We start from the raw sequence: 24,194 nt of genomic DNA, 5'->3' as shown, positions 1-24,194 counted from the left end.
AAAATCCTAGCCAGCCTCTTTTACTGAACGCGTATCAGTTTTTACGTGCTATTGGAACTAATGCTGCACAAAAAATGCACAGTGCTGCACTAAAAATGCACGACTGGAAGGTTGCGCATAATTAAAGCATGAACACGTGACTTGAATACGCACTCACCATTGCCTACATCCTTGAACCCGTTTTATAATAACTAATATGAAGTTAAATTTATCCTGTAGAGGAAGATGAATACATGTATTATCTGCTTCATCCTATCAGGGCCATTCTTTGCAATTATGCGACCAAAATTATGACAAATCTTGATTTTAATAAGTTATAATTTTCAAAAGCTCATAGATTTAGCAATTCGATGTGGGTCACATGTGTGACACTTTGAAGTCACACACGTGACCCACTTCTTTTGACCTCTGACCTTGAACATGCATATTGTTACTTTGTCACCAAGAATATTTCCAAATGATAGTTGACCATACATGTAACTGTCATATAAACATTGAATTGCTATATCTATAAACTTTTGAGAGTTATAACAAATTAAAGTCAAGATTTCTAACAATTTAAGTCACACACGTGACCAAGAATGGCCCATTACCGAAGGTTGGTTCCAAGACATTTGCTCCTGCTTGAATAGCACACATTATTAAAGCCAAACATAAACCCAAGCTTTAAACATTACCTTAAAATTAATCCTAATCATCACATGATTCTGAACAAAATAAACCTAATCCTTATCTTTTTTTCAGAGAAACTAGCAGAGCAATAGACAAAAGAGCGAATGTCATGGTAACGCTAGGTCAAACTAACAATCCATTGATAAAAGGATGTTTTATGCATATCAAGAACTAACCCGTTATTGGAGAAGGGTTGTCCGACTCTCCAAGCTGACCAAATCTTAACCTTGCATCACTTGATAACTGAGCATTGCCTTCTAAGAAAACAGAATCCTCCATTCCTTCGCCAGATTCTGATAACTTTTTCCTTAATCCTTCTTTCGTCACATTCTCTACCCCGTCATCAGGGTCTGAGATTTTTTGTTTAGTGCTCTCATTTTCTTTGTTCTCATCCTGTTTTTCTGATTCTGGTATGACTATGGCAACCTCATCGTCTCCATCATCAGCTTGCGTAGAATGCCATGGTGTAGCTTGCCTGGAAACAGTGCCTTTCCGATTGCTTTGAACAGACTTTTGCTGCTGAGGTACATCTCCTTCTTCTATATCCTTGGTCGGATCCCTCTGTGACATGATATCTTTACTATGAACAAAGCTATACTGTGTCTGTGTTTGGGAAGGTGAGAGCCGTAGATGCCAGTCATCCGATGGTTCAACATCCATTCCTACTTCAGCATCGTCCCCCTTATCTCCATCCTCCTCCTCATCATCATCAATAATTTCTATTACAGCTTCTTTTACTGCATCACCACTCCCTTTCTCCTGCTTTTGTACACCTAATCTTGTTCTATCATCAAACTCTGCTTCACTTGATGTCTTCTTCATACCCGTTGACTGATCTTGAGTGCTCAGCTCCTTGACCAGGGCCGGTTCTTGCCCTGACCTCTTGGTATCATATGTCATACCTTCAGGTAAGCTTGCCGGTTTCTTGGGATGCGATCCAGAAGAACTTTGTCCATCTCTTGCAGTAGTTGATAGCAGAGGGGCACTATGTGACTCTCTATCCCTCCTTCCGCTTCCAACTGTGGATGAACAAAGGAAAGTAAAAAAAAGTCTAAGCAGGAACTTACTGTTCAAGATCGTTATCCATTTCAATTAAATAAATGAATAAAAAAAATAAATAAAATGTCGAAATCAAATTATTCAACCAAAACAATTAAACTAAGTCATAACACAGTCAACACTGAATAATATATGAGTATATTGAAACAAATGGTTCCATGACATTTGCTCTGGCAACAATTGCCCCAATGTAAATTCCACATACTATTCAAATAAGTAACTTCAACCCTTAATTTAACACTATAACCTATCCTAAACCTACATGAAATGTAAAACCCTATTGCAAAATTAACCCTAACTCTTTATCTTAGATGAAATAAAGCCTGTGCCACTGTCAGCAAACAGAGACTTACTTGGTAATTTTGAACTTGTTGACTGAACTGAACCCTCATCTGTTGTAGATGGCATTGGAGGCTGTTGTTGCTGTAGTAATGACTAGAGAATCAGAAAATATTTTTATTCACATTAGAATGGGTAAAGGTGGATATCATATGTTCACTGGGGCCTTTTTAATCTGTGTATTCATGAATGCATTGCAATGTGAATTACTTTGTCATAATTGTGTTCAAGTTCAGGTTCAGTGTAGTTTCAGTGACAGGAAAGCATTCGTCAAATGTTTTCAAAAAAATACTTACAAATTCATCAAACTTTTTATCCACATCCATTAAGGAACTTAGGTGACCCCAAAGAACTTCATGCAATCTCCTTTGAAATATTTCTTTGTTTTCATCACTAAAGATTCTCCTTTTCATAAATTTGATCACATCATTTGACTACTATTCATAAGATAGAAAGCACTGATAATAATAAATGGTGATAAGAGATCGCTTACGTCAGTTAAAAGAATACCAGCATGAATTACCTTATCAGTGTGATTACCGGTACAAATAAATTGTCAAGTATTGTGGCAGAATGTGATGTTACTCTGGTTGGCCTGGATATTTGTGGATCAAAAGAGAATGAATGCAATACAGCTACTAAAGATGATAACAATTTGTTGATGAAATGCCAATTACTATCATGGTAAGTATACCCAGTATATACCCACCTCCTGTAATTCCAGACTTGACTTGTGAATACTCTCAGAATGTTCCGACAATGGATTAGCAGAGTCAATTGAAGCTGACAGAGAACGTTTCTTGGAACCTGTATTGTCATCATTCCAGCTATCCTGTGTCCCAGCTTCTACTTCTTTTCTTTTTTGTTGTAGATTGAGCTCTTGTTGCCAAGCTGGGATCTAATAAGGTTAAAGAGAAATGTCAGTAGTTGCAGTAAACACTGATTTCATGAGAAAGTCTGTAAAACCAGGCTTAATTGTCATATCATCGAGGATCTAGATCTGGTACAATTACATAAGCTGAACTTTGTGAAATCTACACTGAAAAATGTTCACGCTGAAGTTCTCCAACAGATAGGCACACGTGGGACAGTGTATTAATATTGCTGGAATAAAGACCCGACGGAAGTGACCGAATCCGCGCTTATTTTGCTTATTTCTCAGCAATTACACAATTTCTTCCAGAATCCTTTGGCACATATTTATTATTCATACAGACACTTGGGTGGTCATTATATTAGATTCTGTCAAAAGTAATTTTGAGATTGTTACCATAACTGGAATTTATCTTTAATAACCACAATTAAAAAAAATTACATGGAAGCTTGGGCAATGTATGCAAAAGAGTGCTCTGGAAAATCCCATTCACTATAATGTTAATACAGCTTTGAATAGGTAGTAGGATTTGAAAAGTAGCACATGAATGTAACTGAATATCCCCAAATGATATCAAGTTCTTGCTTCAGCTGCTTTCACACTGCAACAACCAATGTGACCATGTACAAATATATGTGGCAACTCTCATAATTCAAACAATACTGCCTAACTTTTAGGTATTTTCTTACGGAATGTCATAGGTAAAGAAAAAACTGTCTATTATTTATACAGGTTCTTTCATACATTGATCCAATGTTCATGGGTTGGTCATTCTATGCAGGCCCTTGGTAAAACAAGTTTGGACTGTAACTTGCATGGAATCCTTGATTTTGATTGGCTTTTGATTGCTACCATGGTAGTTACCATTGGATGACAAAGATATCAGAATATAATTTTCATGCAACAGGACCAAGGTCCAGAGTTCGAACCCCCCTGCAGTTCTCAAGTCCTTTGGCAAGGTTTAGATCTAAAATTGCCACTCTCCATCCAGGTGTAGTAAGTGGGTATCTAGTAGGAAGGAATTCCTCAAATGCTAGAGCGCCTGTTGAGAGTGGCCTAGCTAAAGCAGGGGTAAAAGTATGTAACATTCTATTTAGCAATATATAGAGAGAATATGAATGCCTTTGCCGCCCTCTAGGGTTGCATACCTTACAGATATCTTCACTCTCATCTGAAGTGGTGGTTGATTTACGTTTGATAGGAATCTGTGGAAGAGCACCTCTTGGCATATCATCAGTGTCACTCAAATCTATAGGATCTTCTGAAAATAAATCAATCAATTTTGATAAAATTACCATCCACTCCCTCCCCTGTGAACCTACAGTGTAACTGATCATAACTAACAATTTCATTCCAAGTTAAAAATGACAGTTAAGGTTTAATGTCCGAAGACACAAACCCAGTTTGTTGACAGCTGCTACAGCAGACAGAATTTTCACACTATACAAAGATAATGGGAAGCGTAGAATGTCTAAATTTTGCTCAAATTTGTTAGAAATTTGTGTCCCCAAATAGCTATCAATAGTTGAATCACAACTTTAGACAGGAATTAGAATTAAATCAAAGTTCATAAAACAGGCCAGTATTGAAAAAAAAGTTAGAATGTGTGTAACTTTTCTCAAGACTCAATAATTGATTAAAGGGTCATGGTCACTGCTTTAAGTTTAGTCAAGTGTTTGCAAAATATTCCATTTCCTCCCAACACATTTATATCTGCAGAAAAAAAATTAATAATGATTGCAATTATAAAGCGCCATATCCATACTAAGAGAACACAAGTAAAGGGGGACCATTATAAAAAAAATAAAGGATCACAGAGATGTCGTGCTCAAATCATTGCTAAAAAGAATTTGGCAACAACTTTCAGAAAGAAACATAATTTGAATTCAATTCTGAATAAATAAGTTGTCTATATAAAGGCCTACCATTGCTTGTGTCTGGTCTTGTTGGTGTACTAGGAATGACACACATAATTTGAATTCAATTCTGAATAAATAAGTTGTCTACATAAAGGCCTACCATTGCTTGTGTCTGGTCTTGTTGGTGTACTAGGAATGATGATAGGTGCCGGACCATATGCCTCAGGTGATGGAAACACTACATTAATAGAAGAACCTGATCCTGATGTACTTGTTTCATTGGCAAGAACCATGCTTGAACTTCCTACCTTCTCTGGTTGAGCACTAATAATATGTGATGCATCCTTAAGAGTGCTATGAACGTCTTTTGATGATGTGCCTATTTGTGATAAGAGTACAAAAGTCTCCTGTAAAATATATCAAATAATTCAATTACTGTAAAACCTGTTATTTTCGCAGGATTAATTTTTGTGCTTGGCAGCTTCAAAACATATTCACAGGTTCTTGAATTCGCGCTGCACACTCCATTATCACAAAGTCACTTCCTTCTTCCCCATTCTATGATTTTAATTAACATTTCAGCAACAAAATCATATTTTCTGATTATTATCACAATTCTAGCTCAAAAGCGGCATAATTCAGCATTGTTTTGATCGAATCATGAGCTTTTATGACATTTAGTGCAACTTTTCTTTGCGGGGCGGACATCGGAGAAGGCAAAAGAGGCACTGCTGGCCTGGTATGGACGGCCATGCACCGGGTAAGAACCGGGGGATTACGGCTATTCAAGGTGCATGGGATCAATCAACAAATCTCGGCGATTGATGCAATGTCTTCTTAAAAACTAAACAGATCTTAAGTTAACACTCACTAATCAAACAGCAAAAGCAATTTATATTTCAACCAAAATCATAATTTAAATACCGATCTGCAACTGTTTAAAAAATTATCGCATTGCTTTGGAACAAATTTTCACGATACATATGATTTTGGAGCTCAAGCTTGCTTGCCTTCTATATGTCAAATTATACAATCGCCCAAGGTAAATTTCACACACTATTGAAATAGGCAACTTCAACACTGGATTTAAAACTATAACCTATCGTAAAAAGACAAGTCCACGCAAAAAAAAATTTACACAGAAAATTTTATCAAAAACGGATGTAATTAAGAAAGTTATGGCATTTTTAAGTGTCATGTAATTTCACAAAACAGTTATATGCCCATCCTGGTCGGTATGCAAATAGGGTAACTAATAACGTCATCCACTCACTATTTCTTTTGTATTTCATTATATGAAACATGAAATATTCTAAACTTCTCCTCATTGTCCTGTAAACAAAATCCTATTTCTTCCTTAAATGTGGATTTAACATTGTTTTAACATTTTGTGGTTCAGTCAAGTGGGTCCTTATTGTCAAATCTGTAAAATTAAATAATTTGTACAATTCAAACAGCAAAAAACAAAAATAGTGAGGGGACAGCATCGACTCTCTCATTTTCATGCAACCGAGTTGTGCACATAACTGTTTTGTGAAAAATAAGCAGAACTTTAACCCTAAAAGGCCCCGAGGGGGGACAGATTCCGCCCTCCCTCTCATGATAAATCTGCAGCGTGAAATTTTTCAACCGCGCCGCTCGCTGACTTTTTACTTTCAAATCTCGTACAACTTTTGAGATCAAATTTGCGATGCCGTGGTAGGCAGTTAATGAAATTACACAACATTATGTAAGTGCATGTCAGACCCAAAACTGCTCAAAAAAATGAATTCATGTACAAATCCAATGCAAATTGTGTATTTAGCCAAAATTCATATATGTATCATTATTTTTAATCTTAAACTTTTATCTTGTTCATGATCAGAATTAATTCTGCAACAATTTACATCGAAGAAACAATAAACAATACACAAAGTTGAAAAAAAAAATACATAAGAAAAAAATTGCAATACCAAATACCAAACAAGTGGAATGCCTCTGGCCGTCTCACCTGCATCACGCAGTTCAATATAGCAGCAGTGCTGACTTTGAATACTACTCTAACTCGCACAAGATGTTCAGTGATACATGGTTACTCTTATGTCCACTTTTTATGAACTAGACCAATAAACTTACAGAGATATGATGGTTATTCAACAGATACACCCAATTCGGCCAAAGTTCATTGACCTTTGACCTTGGTCATGTGACCTGAAATGCGCACAGGATGTTCAGTGATACTTGATTACTCTAATGTCCAAGTTTAACAAACTAGACCAATAAACTTTCAAAGTTATGATGGTAATTCAACAGATACCCCCGATTCGGCCAAAGTTCATTGACCCTAAATGACCTTTGACCTTGATCACGTGACCTGAAACTCGAACAGGATGTTCAGTGATACTTGATTACTCTTATGTACAAGTTTCATGAATCAGATCCATAAACTTTCAAAGTTATGATGGTAATTCAACAGATACACCCAATTCGGCCAAAGTTCATTGACCTTTGACCTTGGTCATGTGACCTGAAACGCGCACAGGATGTTCAGTGATACTTGATTACTCTAATGTCCAAGTTTAACAAACTAGACCAATAAACTTTCAAAGTTATGATGGTAATTCAACAGATACCCCCGATTCGGCCAAAGTTCATTGACCCTAAATGACCTTTGACCTTAATCATGAGACCTGAAACTTGCACAAAATTTTCAGTGATGCTTGATTACTATTATGTCTAAGTTTCATGAATCAGATCCATAAACTTTCAAAGTTATGATGGGAATTTAACAGATATCCCCAATTCGGCCAAAGTTCATTGACCCTAAATGACCTTTGACCTTGGTCATGTGACGTGAAACTCATGCAGGATGTTCAGTGATACTTGATTAACCTTATGTCCAAGTTTCATGAACTAGGTCCATATATTTTCTAAGTTATGATGACATTTCAAAAACTTAACCTCAGGTTAAGATTTCGATGTTGAATCCTCCAACATGGTCTAAGTTCATTGACCCTAAATGACCTTTGACCTTGGTCATGTGACATGAAACTCTAAGAGGATTTTCAGTAATACTTGATTAACCTTATGGCCAAGTTTTATTAACTAGGTCCATATACTTTCTAAGTTATGACGTCATTTCAAAAACTTAACCTCAGGTTAAGATTTGATGTTGACGCCGCCGTCGGAAAAGCGGCGCCTATAGTCTCACTTTGCTTCGCAGGTGAGACAAAAAAACGATGACTGTTGATTAGAGCAAATGTTTTATTTCATGCATAAATTAGCATAATTAATTCATCAAATGAAAAATCTTATTACCAGTATTTCAAAAGAATTAACAATACAGCCTTGTACATCTTATCATACACTACCACTGTGCAAATTTTCTAGGCGCTTGCATGATCAAAGCCAGAGATCTTTTGCCCCCCCCCCCTCCCCCGGCTATGAGAGGACTCTAAATAACCCAGCTCTTTCATGGTTAAAATGTCATTATTTTCCATCTGAGTTTGATGAAATCTTTAGCAATATGCTCATTTGATCAACATTTTACTTGGGTGGACTTGACCTTTAACCTACATGTAACATAACATCCTATTGCAAAATTAACCGTAACTCTATATCCTAGATGAAATAAAGCCTGTGCAACTGTCACCAAACAAAGACTTACTTGGTAGTTTTGAACTTGTTGATTGTACTGAACTCTCATCTGTTGTAGATGGCATTGGAGGCTGTTGTTGCTGTAGTAATGACTAGAGAATCAGAAACTATTTTAGTTCACATTAGAATGTGTTAAGGTGGATATCATATGTTCATTTGGGACTTTATTTGCATGTTCACTCGTGCACTGCAATGTTAAGTGTATGTCATAATTGTGTTCATGGCATATAAATTTGGTAGAGTAAGGCATTGTGAGACATTTCCATGAAAGAAAGAAACACACAAAATCTCGTACCATCACACTCATGCCTATTTACTATTTGTATGTTGGAAGATAATAATTGTTAGTGGTGTCATGACATGCCAATTACCATCATGAAAAATGAAACATCCTTTATGAGAATACCCACCTTCTCAAATTCTAGACTTGACTTGTGAATGCTTTCAGAATGTTCTGATGATGGATTAGCAGAGTCAATTGAAGCGGATAGAGAACGTTTCTTGGAACCTGTATTGTCATCATTCCAGCTATCCTGTGTCCCTGTTTCTTCTTCTTTTCTTTTTTGTTGTAGATTGAGCTCCTGTTGCCAAGCTGGGATCTAATAAGGATGATAACCACAGCAGGGAAAAAGTTGACCAAGAAATTCCTGATACCCTTATCACACCTCTCTGAATCAGATAAAGTTCTTTTAATTTATTAATCTTGTAAAAAGTTGTAATCTATGATCATACTTCTGTACCATACCAAGAAATGTGAATTCTTCTTCACTCAACATCAAATTTTAAAACAATTTTTGCTATATTTGCTTTCAAACTGCAAAATCCTAGCTTGTAGTTATTTTCTTTGGGGATGTCATAGGTGAAGAGAATTATTAATAAGACAGGTTCTTACATATATTGATCTAATGTTCACGGATAATAATGAAATATGATGTAAATGGGTTGGTGGTCATTCTATGTAAGGTCTTCCTGAAGCAAGTTTGAACGTATTTCGCTCTCTCCCTAGCAAAACATAATTCGGTGGATAAGTATCCAGACGTTGAACCACAAGGTCCGGAGTTCAAACCCCCCTGCAGTTCTCAAGTCCTTTGGCAAGGTTTTGATCTACAATCGCCACTCTTCATCCAGGTGTAGTAAATGTTTACCTGGTAGGAAGGAATTCCTTGAATGCTTGAGCGCCTGTAAGAGTGGCCTAGCTAAAGCAGGGGTAATAGTATGTAACATCCTATTTAGCAATATATAAAGAGAATATAAATGCCTTTGCCGCCCTCAAGGGTTGCATACCTTACAGAAATCTTCACTCTCATCTGAAGTGGTGGTTGATTTACGTTTGATAGGAATCTGTGGAAGGGCACCTCTTGGCATGTCATCAGTGTCACTCAAATCTATAGGATCCTCTGAAAACAAATTCAAATCAATTCAGCTAATTTGCAATGTATTTTCCTCTTTCAATCTTTTCATATTTATAACGATAGCTTAATTTATACAACATGACATTTTCAACAATTTGTACAATACAATAACAGAATGAAATCGAAAGGGAAGGAGGCCGATTTAAAGCTGAGCTTGTAGGATTAAGGCCCCTATTTTAAGAATGTTACATAAATTATGGTAAAATATAAATCAAAGTTAAACCACAACCCTAGACCAAATCTTAAATTAAATCCAAGTTTAGAAAAAAAGGCCAGTAAGTTGGAATGAATAAGACTTCTGTCATGACTCACATGATTAAAGGGATAATTGTGGTCTATAACTGCAGATTAGTCAAGAGGGTCAGCGGGGTAGGGAGTGACCAAAGATGATATGAAAATAGGAGGTGATAGAGAGGTTTATTGGGTCGAGGGGGAGGATGCACTGAGTAAAGTGGAGGAAAGGGATAAAGGGGATTACCGTTAGTTTGAGGTACCTTCATAATCAGAGATTAAACTGGATTTAAAAACCTGGTTTACTACTAATTGCAAAATGTACCATTCTTCTTTCAGGAATGTAAAATCCCCAACACACATATCTGCCGTAATAAAAAAAAAAAAAATTGGCAACAATTTGCCACACACACATATAAATTTAATTCAGTTCTGAATAAATCAGTTGTCTACATAAAGGCCTACCATTGCTTGTGTCTGGTCTTGTTGGTGTACTAGGAATGATGATAGGTGCCGGACCATATGCCTCAGGTGATGGAAACACTACATTAATAGAAGAACCTGATCCTGATGTACTTGTTTCATTGGCAAGAACCACACCTGAGAATCGTAAGCTACCAACCGTCTCTGATGGAGTACAAATCAAATGAGATGCATCCTGTTGTGTGCTATGGACATCTTGTGATGATGTGCCTATTTGTGAAACATCCTTTGATGCTGATAAAGTATGAAAGTCTCCTGTAAAATATATCAAATACATAACTTGCCCAATTATGGTTAGAAATATCACACTTTATCAATATGATACATAAGACATCCTACAAAACTATACATTAATTACAAATATATTTTTTGAATGAAATACAGCCTAAGAAAATTGAATAATATTTTCTTTCATAAAAGCAAAAACTAGCTTTTCAAAATTGGTTATGATTTTCATAATTTATTATAATGTTTAAAAATCTTATCATGGCATTAAATTTTGGTGAATTCTCAAATGTGTAAAATATGAATTGATAAATAATGCACGGTCAGAAGAATTTATCCTAATCTCCAGGTCCCTCGGAGAAGATCTTAAGTTGTTGATCCTCTGGTTGCTTGCTTACAAGCATTCATGCTTTCTAGCAATCAGGTGAAAAAAATATCATCACCATTGCCTACTATTTAAAAACAAAGTACTTTGATTACTTTTTGAAAAATAGCACAACTCTATGAGCTTTGAGCTACATATAAAATAATACATCTTGCAGTGACCATTGGTACCAATGACTGCAAAATAATGGAATCATTTTCAAACCTGTCTTAATTCTCTCTCCCCCCAACAAAGAACCAATTATTTCAATTCTTATATTGTAATCCAACTTGCCTGGCTTGACTTGTACTTTCTTTTCTTCGTCAAACAGATCATCCTGTGTTGAAGTCACTTCTTCATCATCATCATCATCATCTTCTTCTTCTTCACATATTCCTTTGTCATCTTCCAAAGGGTGAGTTTGGATTCCCATTCCTGCTGTTGGTGAACTGCTCACTTTCTTTTCATCCTTTCTGTCTTTGCTACTTTTGACATCAGCACCCAATTCCTATATGAGAAAGCAAAACAAGATATAGCAAAACAGACATTCATTACAGACCAAAAACAGATCCGATCAAGGTAAAAAAAAATAATAATTCAGCCATTTTCTATAACAATGTCCTGTTTCAAATATAGACTTGTCATAATAATGCATACTTTCTAAAAGATTTACAATTAACCAATCAAAGTGGATGATTTCAAAAGTCCTTAATTCATAACAAGTATTAAGAAATGGGGCCCAAAAGTTCAGCCGTTTTGTCGTGATTTAATTATCACATCAAAAAGATTAATGACTCTTGGTTGATTTTGGTACAGATCTCATGGAGAACACTATTAAAATATATGTGACAGTCCTCTCCAAAACCAGCAAAAAGTCACCAAGGAGGATTCCCTGTAAATAACCATTATGATAATTTGGTCTTGAAAATGTGATAATTTGGTCTCGAAAATGAGAAATTATGAATATTAGCTTTATACCTGAAAGAGTATTCTTCTTCTTCAACTGCTAAAATTAAAAGTTTTAGAGTTGATCAAAATGAAGACATGACATTTTCTTTGACAATATTATTTTTTGTGGACTGCTTAATTTTCCTTGAGTTTGCACAGTGTGCACATATCATACTTGAGTGAACTCCAAAGTTCAACCTTGTTTTCTCCTTTATATGTTTTTAAGCTCTCATTGAATTTCTTCAACATTCAATAAAGTACTAATGTGATTATTGTGAATCAGTTCTGACAAGTTATTAAAGCTTACGCTGTTGGATGTGCTTTTTCAATCTATATAAAAATTTCAAAATATGGGGGCGACTGTTTTTTTTCTTTTGGAGGATCTCTGATCTCAGCATAAAAAAATACAAATGAAAACAAGATAGAGAAAGAGATATTGAACATAGCAATGATACAATTTTTTTTCTTTTTTTAAGAAAACAATTCCTGAAGGTTTTTTTTAACAGAGTATTATAATTGTTTGATAGAACATAAGATCTGTCACTCCCAAACCAAAAATAAGTCAGCCAAAATGAATTTAGAGAGATCGTTTTAAGGTAAAGTGTAGGTTTCACGACATTTGCTTCTGGGACAATTGCTCTAAAAGCATACAATATACACCAAATATAAAACAGGGATCTTCAAACTTACCTTAACCTAAATCATTATCCTCACAAGATTCAGATTTTTAAACTCTACCCCGTCTATCTTCAGATAAATCAGTAGAGGAGCATTTATCGTAAGAGTAAATGTCTTCAAGTTACAAAAGAGAAGCATGTTGTTCTCACCATTTCAATACTTGGTTTAACAGTGGATGAGTTCTTGCTAAGTTCTTCAAGCTGCTTGAGTCTAGATGTCCTATCTTCTGTGATTGATCCTCTACTAGCATCAGCACCCTCTGCCTGGGAGTCTAACACAATAAAACATGGGGTGCTACTAACGTCTGGAAGCCCTCCTCCTTGTCCAGAATTATCAGAATGGTCTTGAGATTGGGAATTAAGGTCCATTACTGCCACCTCTTCTCAGGTTTGGGCTGGGGTGTAATGTTCACCTACCTGGTATGTAAAAAAGATGAATTATGTATTTTTCAAGAAATAATCTTGTAGTTGAGTCCCATCATACCAAAAAATTGTGAATAACAATATCGATCTCAAATATGGAAAGCTTTCTTTGTCATCATGTAATTCCATCCATGTTTAGGCATTTACAGTGAATGCCTATATTGAGCTTGTTCATCGCAGAGCCATAGCGCCGGGCCGCCGAAGCTCCCCATGCCCGCAGCTAGCCCGATATGAATCGACGCGCGGGCATTACATAGCCGCTACCAATCACACCTACAATCTAATATTATGACTTCCGCAGACACATATTAATTCACTGCAGAATCTAAAATAGCGAAAGCGAATTGCACTACTGCGAGGGGTCGTGCGTGCAATTTGCGTTTGACATTTTGAATTCTACAGTGAATTAATACGTGTGGGGAATTGCGAACCAGCATCAAATTGCCGATTTTGAGTTGTTTACAAGAAAGGGCAAGGAGTGAGTCTGTGACCGACAGTAAGTTTAGTCACTGTAGTTATATTACCCAACAATTAAACTTATGATAAATATTGGTGATACATGAAATGAAAGGTTTTTGAAACGCGACAAAAAAATTAAGAAAATTCAGCCAACCATTAAGGAGTTTTGGGCAATAAAGATCAAATCTTTAAAACCCATTCTACCGCATAGTGTGATGCCTGAACATTTTTGGCAATAAATATGTTACGTTTGAAAATTGCCCACCGTCATTCCAAGAATATTTTCCCTAGAACCTTGCGCAACCGTAAACCATAAATTGCTAAAATACCTGATTTTATTCAAAAAGTGAAAAAATGTGTAAGGAAACGATTTTGGTATCAGTTGTTTTAGAAGAAAAATTGTTAGAAATGCCATGAAGAATATGTACAACAAAAATTAGCACTCTACAAGCTTTAATTACCATAAGTAACAGACTATAAACCGCACCCCCAACTTTGGACTAAAAAAAAAAAAAAATCCTTCTTACATTTACATGATATTTGAGGTACAAAGAAACAAAAACTAAGTTCAAGATTTTAAAGCATCCAAAGAGATTAAAGGTATGCGGAAATCTGCTGTTCTTGATCAATTTATCTACACATGTTAGCACGAAAGAAAGGTCCCGACAATATTGGCCACTTACACACTCACTCACCTCACAGTCACAGTGTACACACACACATAGCACTGCTGTTCTTGTACATTGCAAACTACTATACATTACCAGTACATCTTATCAAATTATGATCTGTGTCTTTCCCGGCGTAGGAGGAAGAAACATTCACATTTCTTGCATCACAACCTCACAATCACTTTCAGAAATTTGATGTCTTAGCATGAATTTTGGATATGGGATTACAGGAAGGTTCAAGAAACAAAGAAATTTGCATTTTTCCGGCTTCGTGCCGTCTCTCTCTCGTGCGTGGTTTACATGGTATCTTATGAAAAGCGAACGGGAAAGAAAAAATAAGCTGGCACGAAACAAGACTTTGGAGGGATTAAAATAGCACCAGCTTAAGTTGTACTATAACCACAATACAACACAAGCTCGATAAGCTCACTCAACAGTTAACTCTCGCTCAGCTGTGACAAAATATTACTGAGTATGCTTGGCATCTCTTTTAACTCAGCCAGGGAACTTCACTAAGGAGTAAGGTACTTTGAATCAAGAATAAAGTCAAAATTAGTTTCATGATTCATGAAGGTGGGTGTAGCCTGGGGCGTTGCGGGGAGTGAAAGTAATATACTGTACGTACTCACTCCCCACTAACGCCTGGCCCTGGATTCACTGTACATGCCTTTCCCTGTCGGACAGGATTACCCGTATTGAACCTAGACCTAAATCACCAATTTTAGTTTTAGTTTTTCGCCCAAAGTTATGTACATGGGCAAGTTTTATGTTTACCCCCATTTAATTACATTTTTCTTACTTTTCATTAAATAGTCGTAAAATTGAAAGAAGTTAAGAGCAAGAGCGTTCACTTACCCCCGTCTGTTTATGCGGCCATTTTGATTTCTTTTGTTATGATACCTAGATACACACGCGGTAACACGCATGCAGAGCTGCAACTTAGATTTAAGAAATACTTGCATTTGTCAATAAAAATCACGATTCGTAAAATATTTGTTTCGGTTGATAAATATCATAAAACAATTTATATGATATTTATCGATAAAAAAATATTTTGCGATTCCTGATATCCATCGGCAGATGCAAGTATTTTTTTAATCCATGTTGGCAGTTTGACTTTTTTTAATCCAAGTTGGCAGTCAAACTGCCAACTTGGATTAAAAAAATACTTGCATCTGCCGATGGATATCAGTGCTTTGTAATGGACAATATTTGATTTAGATCGTAATAATCGCTTCCCATTACCCGCGGCTCATACCCCTCTAAACGACATTGCCTGGGCAGCTACGCCCGGCCACTCGATGTGTTGTGAACTGGCATTTCATTTTTGGGGGGCGGTAGATCTACAGTATGAATGGGACGCAAGTCTGAGACTAAGCACAAAGTTTCTCACTTGTTCACTGCTACCATCTGGCCTGTGGAGAATCTACATGTAGGACTATGGTATGCCAATGCTGTATAGACCACACACTTTAAAAAATCATTAAAATATCACTTTTGTGACCAAAATTACTAATTTCCATACAGTTTTAGGCATTAACTTATTTATCATTAGTAATGTGGGAATAATTTTTGTATTCACCAGAGCACTCAAAAACTTGAATTTTGGGCATATTTTTGTGTACGCCCTCTATTGGTGGAAAGTAATATGGCAAGAAAATTTTCATTTTTTGATCTCTATTTTTAATTAAGAAAAAATGATATAAAGAATCAAATTTAAATGAGAGCCAAGCGGTATGAATTAACAGGTCTAACGGAAACTGTCAGTGTAAAAAAAATCAAGCATTTGCTCCAAAGAAAAAGAAAAAATAGGCCAAACATTGCCACTCTTATTTTGTCACACATGGAGATATAACTGAGAACAAGGTTATATTATAACCTTGTTCATAGACCAAAAGCTTCGGTCTCTGTTTTGTTGGTTGTTCAGCTGAACTTCGTTGGCTTCACTCACCAAATACAGAGACCGAAGTTCTAGCGCGATCTGTACAGGGGACTCAATGGCCATATGTTTATGTACTTAAGATCGGATAAAACGGGGAAGTGAATTTGCGCGATAGCCAAGGTAAGTTACTGTTTTTGTTCCTTTTAACTTCATTTTTCTCCGTTTCTTGGTAACTAATGCCAAGAGGGAATATAATATAAATTTACACGCTGGTCACTATAATTTTCGAAATTTTTGTTCATTAAAGACAAAAATTGAAAAGCCCCGACGGGGGGATTTTGCATTACAAGTCCCCTAATGGTGGCTGCACGATAGCGAGCCGTCTGTGTACGAGAAATAAAAAAAAATGATAAAAAACTCCTCGCGAAACAGACGGCTGCCAGCTGTCTACCTTGACTGAGTCACGTAGCTATGTGCGAATACGGGGCATCACGAGCGCTGGTTTTGGTGGCACGGTTTTCGCGCAGGTTTTGCTGCGAGTGGCATCGCCTCTGTCTGGGCGGCTCATTGAAAATGGGGTTTAATGCGCATGCGCACATAGTAGGTGCAATCTCGTGCCTTTTAACAGACAGCTGAAGATGTGCTCTTTCTCTACATATAAGTTTCAATGTGGAAACTCGCCTGTAAAGTGTGGATATTGGAGCTTGAAAGTTCATCAAATTTTTGGACGCGTAAATGTTCGAAATTTTTTTATGGTAAGTAAAACAAGAATCCGATTAGGTATACAATTTGACTGGAAATATATTTGAATTATCAAAAAATCCAAACTTACGCGATTCTGACGTTGCGCAGTCCAGATATAAGAGATGCCAGCTACCCTTGTCACAACCGGTCTCTCGGCAGTCGAGCTGCCCGATGCGCCTGCGGTTGGCAGGGCGATGCTACCCTTGTCACAGCCGGTCTCTCGGCAGTCGAGCTGCCCGATGCGCTTGCGGCTGGCAGGGTGATGGGAGCGGTCGATAGTGAGTCGTTCATGCTGGATTGAACTAGATCGTAAATTGCTTACTTGATGATTATGTTGTGCCTTTTTTGGGAAATCTCTGTCATTATACCGTAGATAATTATTCTGATATTGATTTTAATACATACATTTGTCACAGAAAGATTATATCATCCCAAGGTTATGTGACTCAAGTCAAGAGTCTAGGTGGTTGATTATCCTTTTCATTTGGAAACTGGATTTGCTTTTGACAGTGTAATATCAATGTTGACTTTTCTAAAATTAAATTCATGGGTGGAAATCCCAGGGGGACACGTCCCCCTACCCAAAATAATAGGGGGACATGTAACAATAATACATTTTTTTTTCTTTCTTTTTTTCTTTTTTGGTCAAACTTTTTTGGGTCAAAATGACCTTACAACAGTTTGGGGATAAACTTTTTTTTTTAACTTGTCAGAGTTGCCAGCATCCATAGGCGGCGAAAGCTGGGGGAAGTGTACTCCCCCCCCCCCGCCCTTAATTTGAGGTGGGGGACGATCCCCCCACCTCAATTTTTTTTTTATAACCTTTTTTTTTCTTTTCTTTTTTTTTTTGCTTGTCAAATTTAGTTTTCTGCGTCCCCCTATAATTTTTGGTTGATAACCTTTGGTGTATTTTTTTGATTATCAAAATAATTTGGTGGTCCCCCCTAAAATTGTTGGCTTTCGCCGCCGATGCCAGCGTCCCCCTACCTTTGGGGCCAATTTCCGCCCATGATTAAAATGCAAAAAAATTGTTTAATTTTTCACTCTCAGAGGAAATATTTCACTTCCACTATTGTCTAATTTTTTTTTCTATGTTATTCATTTTTTTTCTATTTTATTATAATTATTTTTTTTTTTTTCAAGAAGGGTGCAGGAGGGGGGGGGGGGTTGTGTTCATAAGTTGAAATGGGGATGGGATTTGTATAAGTTTTTGTGTCACTTTTGTTCTCTTGTTTTGAGTGTTGGAGCTTTGATGCCTGTTTTTGTTGCTGTTCAGAGCTTTATTTATGTGCAGTGATTTCACGCTAGAATGTGAACTTATTTTTCATTAAAAAAGGAGTGCTCGAACATGGCCTTTGTTGTAATCATACATATCTAAGAAATGCATATATTAAAGCTTAATTTTTATGTTTCCTTCTTGATACTTGAATTACATGCAATGCTACATCTTTACACAATCAGACTCTGCTGCTCATCCTTCTAAAAAAAATTGGAATCGAATGCCCACGGTCTCCAAAATGAAAGCTACATTATCCATCTATAAACAAATTGTTGAAACAATAAAATACATAAAGAATTGGTGAAACAATCAAATACATCAGAAAAGCACACATTTGTATTTTTATACCATACAATGTACATGTACAAAAGGAATGATATTTTTCATTTGTAAAAAAAAAGACCCCATACATAATACTAACAATACACGATACTAAAGTTGAAAAAGAGCTAATTGTAATTTATATCAGAAAAACAAAGAAATACATTAGAAATTACAAAAACAATACTTTAAACAAATTCATTTAGGAAATTATCTACATGATGCTGTTTTGATGCCAACTAAATTATATACAAATTATCTCTCATTATCACCTTCATTTGGCAAAAAAAAAGAGGCGAGTAATTGTAATTTGCATAACTAATTAGATATAATTAAAAGAAATTATTTTACGCATAATAAGAAGAAAAATTACCAAGTGAAATGATTACACATCAATTGAGTTTTCTTTCACCTTTCCATTGATACCAAAATTACTTCAAAGGGCTCAAAAACAAAGAAGTTAGAGCCCGTTGAAGACTTGGGTTCAAAATGGTCACAAAATGGTCACAAAAATCGGTTATGCACTCCATTGACTTTACATTAAGACAATGACCACAAATTTGGATAAATATGCGCGACTTAAACTGGAATAACTTTATAATTTCTTGATGAAAATTTGAGTTCTTGGTATCATTTGAAAGGTCTTTTTAAGGGCTTTCAAATGATACCAAATTCATTGAGATTTGAGGATTTTCATTTTTTTTGTCACATACCTACTGAGTGAAGTTTCTCTTAGTCTTAGACTCACTTAGTGAATGATTTTTACTCTAAACTTCTAAAGTCTAATTTAGGAGCCTCCTGCCTAGGTCACCCTGTGACCAACCTTGTTCATTAAATGAGTGCCTGTGACTACAGACTAGCGGAGGGTACCGGTATTGAAGTGTAGTGGAGCCTGCATCAATAAACTGAGCTGTATTAAGGCCCTGACAAGTGACGGACGCGACCTACCTGGCTGGCCGCCAGGTCTGCGCGCAAAATGCCTATCGAGTGGCCGTGCATTGGCTGCCGCGCAGCCAGGATTTTGAGCGTGTCTCTCTTTTTTTAAACATTTGGATCTCGGGAAGGCATTAATCTTACGCAAGAAGAAAAAGCAACCGACCTTAGAGATAAAGTAGGAAAAATAATACACATAATTACCAATTTCAGTTTGAATATGAAGTCCCTAGCAAAACAGTCCATCTAAAATTATGTAAATCAAGATTCAAGTAGCGACTCGTCTCGGTACTATGGCAAGCTAAATTCTAAAAAAAATCAAAACAAAATACCGGTACTAGTAAATAACAATAAAAATGATTGAAATGATAATAAGACAATTAAGTCCACTGAGTATATATAGGGATACTTAAAATAATAGACCCTGCCAAAACTTTTAAGAAAAATATGATTTCCTTTTTCAAAATCAGTTAATCAAAAATGGAAAAATCTTTGTTGCAGAGGGTGCTTTCTGGTTGTGGTACATGTCAATTGAATAAAGATTTTTTTATCATGGACGATGAGTGTGGTTGGGTTCAATGATTCAATCATAGAGTTATAGCTCCATGGTGATTGGGAATCCCCGGGATGAATCTATATATTTCTTATAAAAGGGAGACCAGGCTGAAAATTGTATGATTTGAACAGATGGAAAAAATTCATCAGAATCGGATGAAGAATAATAAAATTATCACGACAAGTGCAGATTTGTTTTATTTCGTTAAAATCCCCGGGGGGGGGGGGCACTTCCATTCACGAGTGGATACCATGCATGCGCGACCATCATGGGGTCTCGAAAAGCACCCTAAACACATAATTTCCATATTCTGAAAATGCACCCCTTAACGAGTATTGGCGTGTGAAACCCTACCCTTAACAAGTATTGGGAAAAAAAACGATACTCTTGGCAAATATTCCCTGAAATGAACCCCTAAACAAGTACAGGAATGTTTTATTGTTACGGGTCCTTCGGTCGTCGGCTTCAGTTACCTTATTTGGTTTAGTACGACTTCACCTTCTACACCTCGCGCAAATCGGACTCTATAAACACGAAGTGTTGGGGCAAAAAGGACATCCTTTATAAAACACTTAATTTTGTTTTATCATCCCCGCAAATTCGACCCTAAACACGTAATTTTCCTAGCGAAAGTGTGTTTCAGGTTTGTCAGACGTGTATCAATCAGAAATGATAATTTACGTCTGGGACCGACCTTTAACGTCACCATCCGAGACACGTGACCGGGGCTCGAACCTCGAACCTCTGCATCAATTTGGAACTTTGGATGAGCGATACGAGGGACGGAGTGGTTTCCACTGTAAAGACTGCATCTCAACAGGGCGAGACGTATAAGGTCGATCGGGGGAAAAAAATGGAAGGAAATATCTTTCCGCCCCACGGGCCTACTGGCGAAAACTGGATTCGCCCCTCTATATATAATATTCTTGAAGAAGACCGTTAGTATTGAATATGTCAAATTCCCCTTTTGTTAGAAATTGCAAGCTTCCCATCTTATGGTCCAATACTAATTAATTAAACAATAAAAATTCAAAACAAAATAAAATTTAGTAAAGCTTTCTAATTATTTTACTTGACTATAGTTTCCACTAAAGCTCTGCAGTATATTTATTAACCAAAACAGGAGTGGATCTAGGAATTTCCATGGGATGGACATAGGCGGCGGAAGCGGGGGGGGGGGACAGGGGGACGTGTCCCCTCTAAATTTGAGGAGGGGGGACGGTCCCCCCTAAATTTGTTGTTGATGATCCATATTGGCGGAGCAAAAAAAAAATAAATAAAGGGGTAAAGGAAGAAAAAAAAGAAAAAGGGAAAAGAGAGAAGAAAAAAGAAGGAGAAACATAAAAGGAGCCGAGCGTGACGAGTGAATGAAATAAGATGACTTGGAAAATAATAAGAAAATCTTTCATGTCGGGATACAACATTTTCGCTCGCGCTTCGCGTTCGCATTGCCTTTTAGGTGATTATCTTGCTCCGTATGGAGTTTAAAGATCAAATTTTGAAGTCAATATACAAAACGTATTTCAGCTCGGAATTTGAACTTTAATTATTTTGTATAATTTTATTTACAAAATGATTTTTAAAAAGTGCTCTATAAAGATTTATCTTTTGTACATTTTCTGCTTGCGCTGCGCGCTCGCAAAATTTGACTTGTCATGTACCTATATTATTTTCCTGTATTCCATAAAGTTATCTAAATATCCCTATTCAGGTCAGATTGTCAAAACGTATCAGCTAGCGCTGCACGCTCGCATTTTGATTGGTGAGTTATGTATATCTCAGTATTAATTCTAAAACAAACTACTTAAAATCCCTATTTCAAGAAAGTTTATAACAAATTTCGGCTCGCGATTTCCGCTCACATTGATTGTTGAAAGATATTATCTCATGCATCTCATTCATAATTACAAAAGTGTTTAAAATGATGTCCAGTTTTCAGGCCCTAATACAGATTCCGTGTTCTCATGCTTTGGAAGAAAAAATAAGAAGATATATAGTCCTCATTTTCGTATGATGACATAATGTTCTTAAAGAATATCCCTGTCCTTTGTCAAAACAATGATGATGAAACATATCAGCTATTTTTAAACTGTAATCCATAACCACCTCTTAATTTTCCACAAAAAGTGCCTGAAATACAGAGCTTAATTTGACCTTTTTCAGATTGGAATATCATATACTTTTAGCTCGCACTTTGCGCTCCATGATAAGAAAGGTATTTAGAATACCCAAATTCTATGTCGAAATCTTAAACATGCGTTTATTGAGATACGAAGCTTGTTCTCTATTATCCCGTTTCAGATCACAGCAATATCAAAAATTGTCTGCTCGCGCTTTGCGCTCTCATTATTAACGCAGGAAACTTTCCAATTACTCATCCTTTTCATGATTTACAAAATATGAATAGATCGAGTGTCCAGAATTTTTCCTCTCGCGCTTCGCGCTCGCATCAATTGTTATTTATATACTTATCCTTTTCACGATTACAGAATTTTATTCTTCAGGTAGAAATGTCAAAATTTTCATCTCACCCGCGGCACACCCCTACCACTTTTTTGGTCGAGTGCCCCCCGGGACTTGATTAGGGGTTCAATTCAGGGAATAGACCTACTTGCCAAGAGTTCCGTTTTGTTTCCAACACTTGTTAAGGGTGGGGTTTTACACGCCAATACTTGTTAAGGGGTGCATTTCAGTACATGGAAAATACGTGTTTAGGGTGCTTTTAGAGACCCATAATGGTCGCTCATGGGATGCAGTGGCGGCACCAGGATTTTCAAAGTGGGGGGGCAAATGGGGGGCAAAAGAAAATATTGGGGGGGCAAGGGCAGTCAAAAATTTTTTTTGCATGTGTGGAAAAATCGAGCGCGAAGCGCGAGTTTTAGTGGCCCCAATAAACATTTTTTTGTTACACTTAATATAAACAGAAATTTTTGTAAAATCAGGTAATGCTTAATGGAGCAAAGTTATTGATCAAAACTAGATCATGAACTGAACATTTACATATATGTAATCTTAAGGCGTAGACCTATTCTACTTTTACATTTTTGTATCACATCAGAAAAAATGCACAATATTCCATGAAATTTCAACGCATTCTCTGGCTGCCATCTTCAGTAGATAGTCAATACGTAAACACTGACACGTACAGCCACGTGTGTAGTTCAGTAGTTTAGCCACATTTCACTCTTGACTAGCCTTCATCACAAACTGTATGTACCATTGAAGAATGCTGATCGCATTGTAAAAGACTTCAATATTTAATTTCTGTTCTCTTTTTCATATCTTATTTTTTTCATACATAGGCCTAATAATTTTCTTCCGAAGACAGGAAAGTTTTTAATACACAGGGTAAAGTTTATTTTCAAATATACTATAGTTGGGTGTCTTGTTATGAGAATATAGCCTAATAAATACAGACATTCCCCTCGTGGAAAGGTCAAAAATTTAAGAGGGAGGGGACAGAACACCCATCGCAGATTGCACATCTTTACATAGCCTATTTACTTTTTCACTAAAAACCATGACGGTGACAAATTATGAACGAAGAGTTCAAGCATTCTTATTTGTTAATGAAGCAAATCGATGAGTTTAATCCAAATTTTACATGAGTAGATGCATATTTATTTCAAGGAAGGGGGCAGACTTTGAGTATTTGTCCTCCACGCCCCCCCCCCCCCAAAGAATAAACATTGCTGACGACAGAATACACGCCATGTACTGTAGTTTAACACTTACATTAGCTTGTGTATCACACATTGAAATGTCTGCCTTAATGCAAGATATAACAAGCGATATAAACTTATTACAAACTAATAGTGTGCGAGGAAGCCAACAGCGACTAAGTGAGAAAATTTTCAAGTTTTGAAGAGCAGAAAATGGTATTTTAGAGCACTTCACAGCTGAGCTTGAATATGTAGTACGACAGCATCTACTTATTTACAAATTACTGTATAATTTTCTTTTAAGTCCTCAAAATTTCTGGGGGGGCAACTGGGGGGCAAAGCTTCTGAGTGGGGGGGCAAATGCCCCCCCATGCCCCCCCTTGGTGCCGCCACTGATGGGATGGTATCCATTCTTGAATAGAAGTGCCCCCCCCCTCCCGGGCGATGAACTGCTGCAGAACGTCCAAGCGATTCGAAGCTGACGA

At 36.7% G+C, this 24,194-nt stretch overlaps 1 protein-coding gene across 1 annotated transcript in view; it reads right to left on the bottom strand.

Moving 5' to 3' along the window:
* LOC121416266 (TP53-binding protein 1-like) overlaps window positions 1–19,780 on the bottom strand; it is a 41,314-nt gene extending 21,534 nt beyond the window's left edge. Inside the window, exons 1-12 of the mRNA XM_041609783.1 lie at window positions 19,696–19,780; window positions 12,930–13,196; window positions 11,449–11,662; window positions 10,548–10,820; window positions 9,724–9,836; window positions 8,850–9,038; window positions 8,450–8,531; window positions 4,964–5,182; window positions 4,093–4,205; window positions 2,780–2,968; window positions 2,085–2,166; window positions 849–1,691 (exon numbers count right to left, since the gene is read on the bottom strand). Of these exons, the coding sequence (XP_041465717.1) occupies window positions 849–1,691; window positions 2,085–2,166; window positions 2,780–2,968; window positions 4,093–4,205; window positions 4,964–5,182; window positions 8,450–8,531; window positions 8,850–9,038; window positions 9,724–9,836; window positions 10,548–10,820; window positions 11,449–11,662; window positions 12,930–13,148 (2,536 nt within the window). The 5' untranslated portion in view covers window positions 13,149–13,196; window positions 19,696–19,780. The remainder of the gene's footprint in view (window positions 1–848; window positions 1,692–2,084; window positions 2,167–2,779; window positions 2,969–4,092; window positions 4,206–4,963; window positions 5,183–8,449; window positions 8,532–8,849; window positions 9,039–9,723; window positions 9,837–10,547; window positions 10,821–11,448; window positions 11,663–12,929; window positions 13,197–19,695) is intronic.
* Between the last annotated feature and the right edge of the window lie 4,414 nt (window positions 19,781–24,194).

Source organism: Lytechinus variegatus, chromosome 5 (genome assembly GCF_018143015.1).
Source record: "Lytechinus variegatus isolate NC3 chromosome 5, Lvar_3.0, whole genome shotgun sequence".
Taxonomy (NCBI): domain Eukaryota; kingdom Metazoa; phylum Echinodermata; class Echinoidea; order Temnopleuroida; family Toxopneustidae; genus Lytechinus; species Lytechinus variegatus.
The sequence above is the reverse complement of the archived record's forward strand: the minus strand, read 5'-3'. Positions and strand labels throughout refer to the sequence as shown.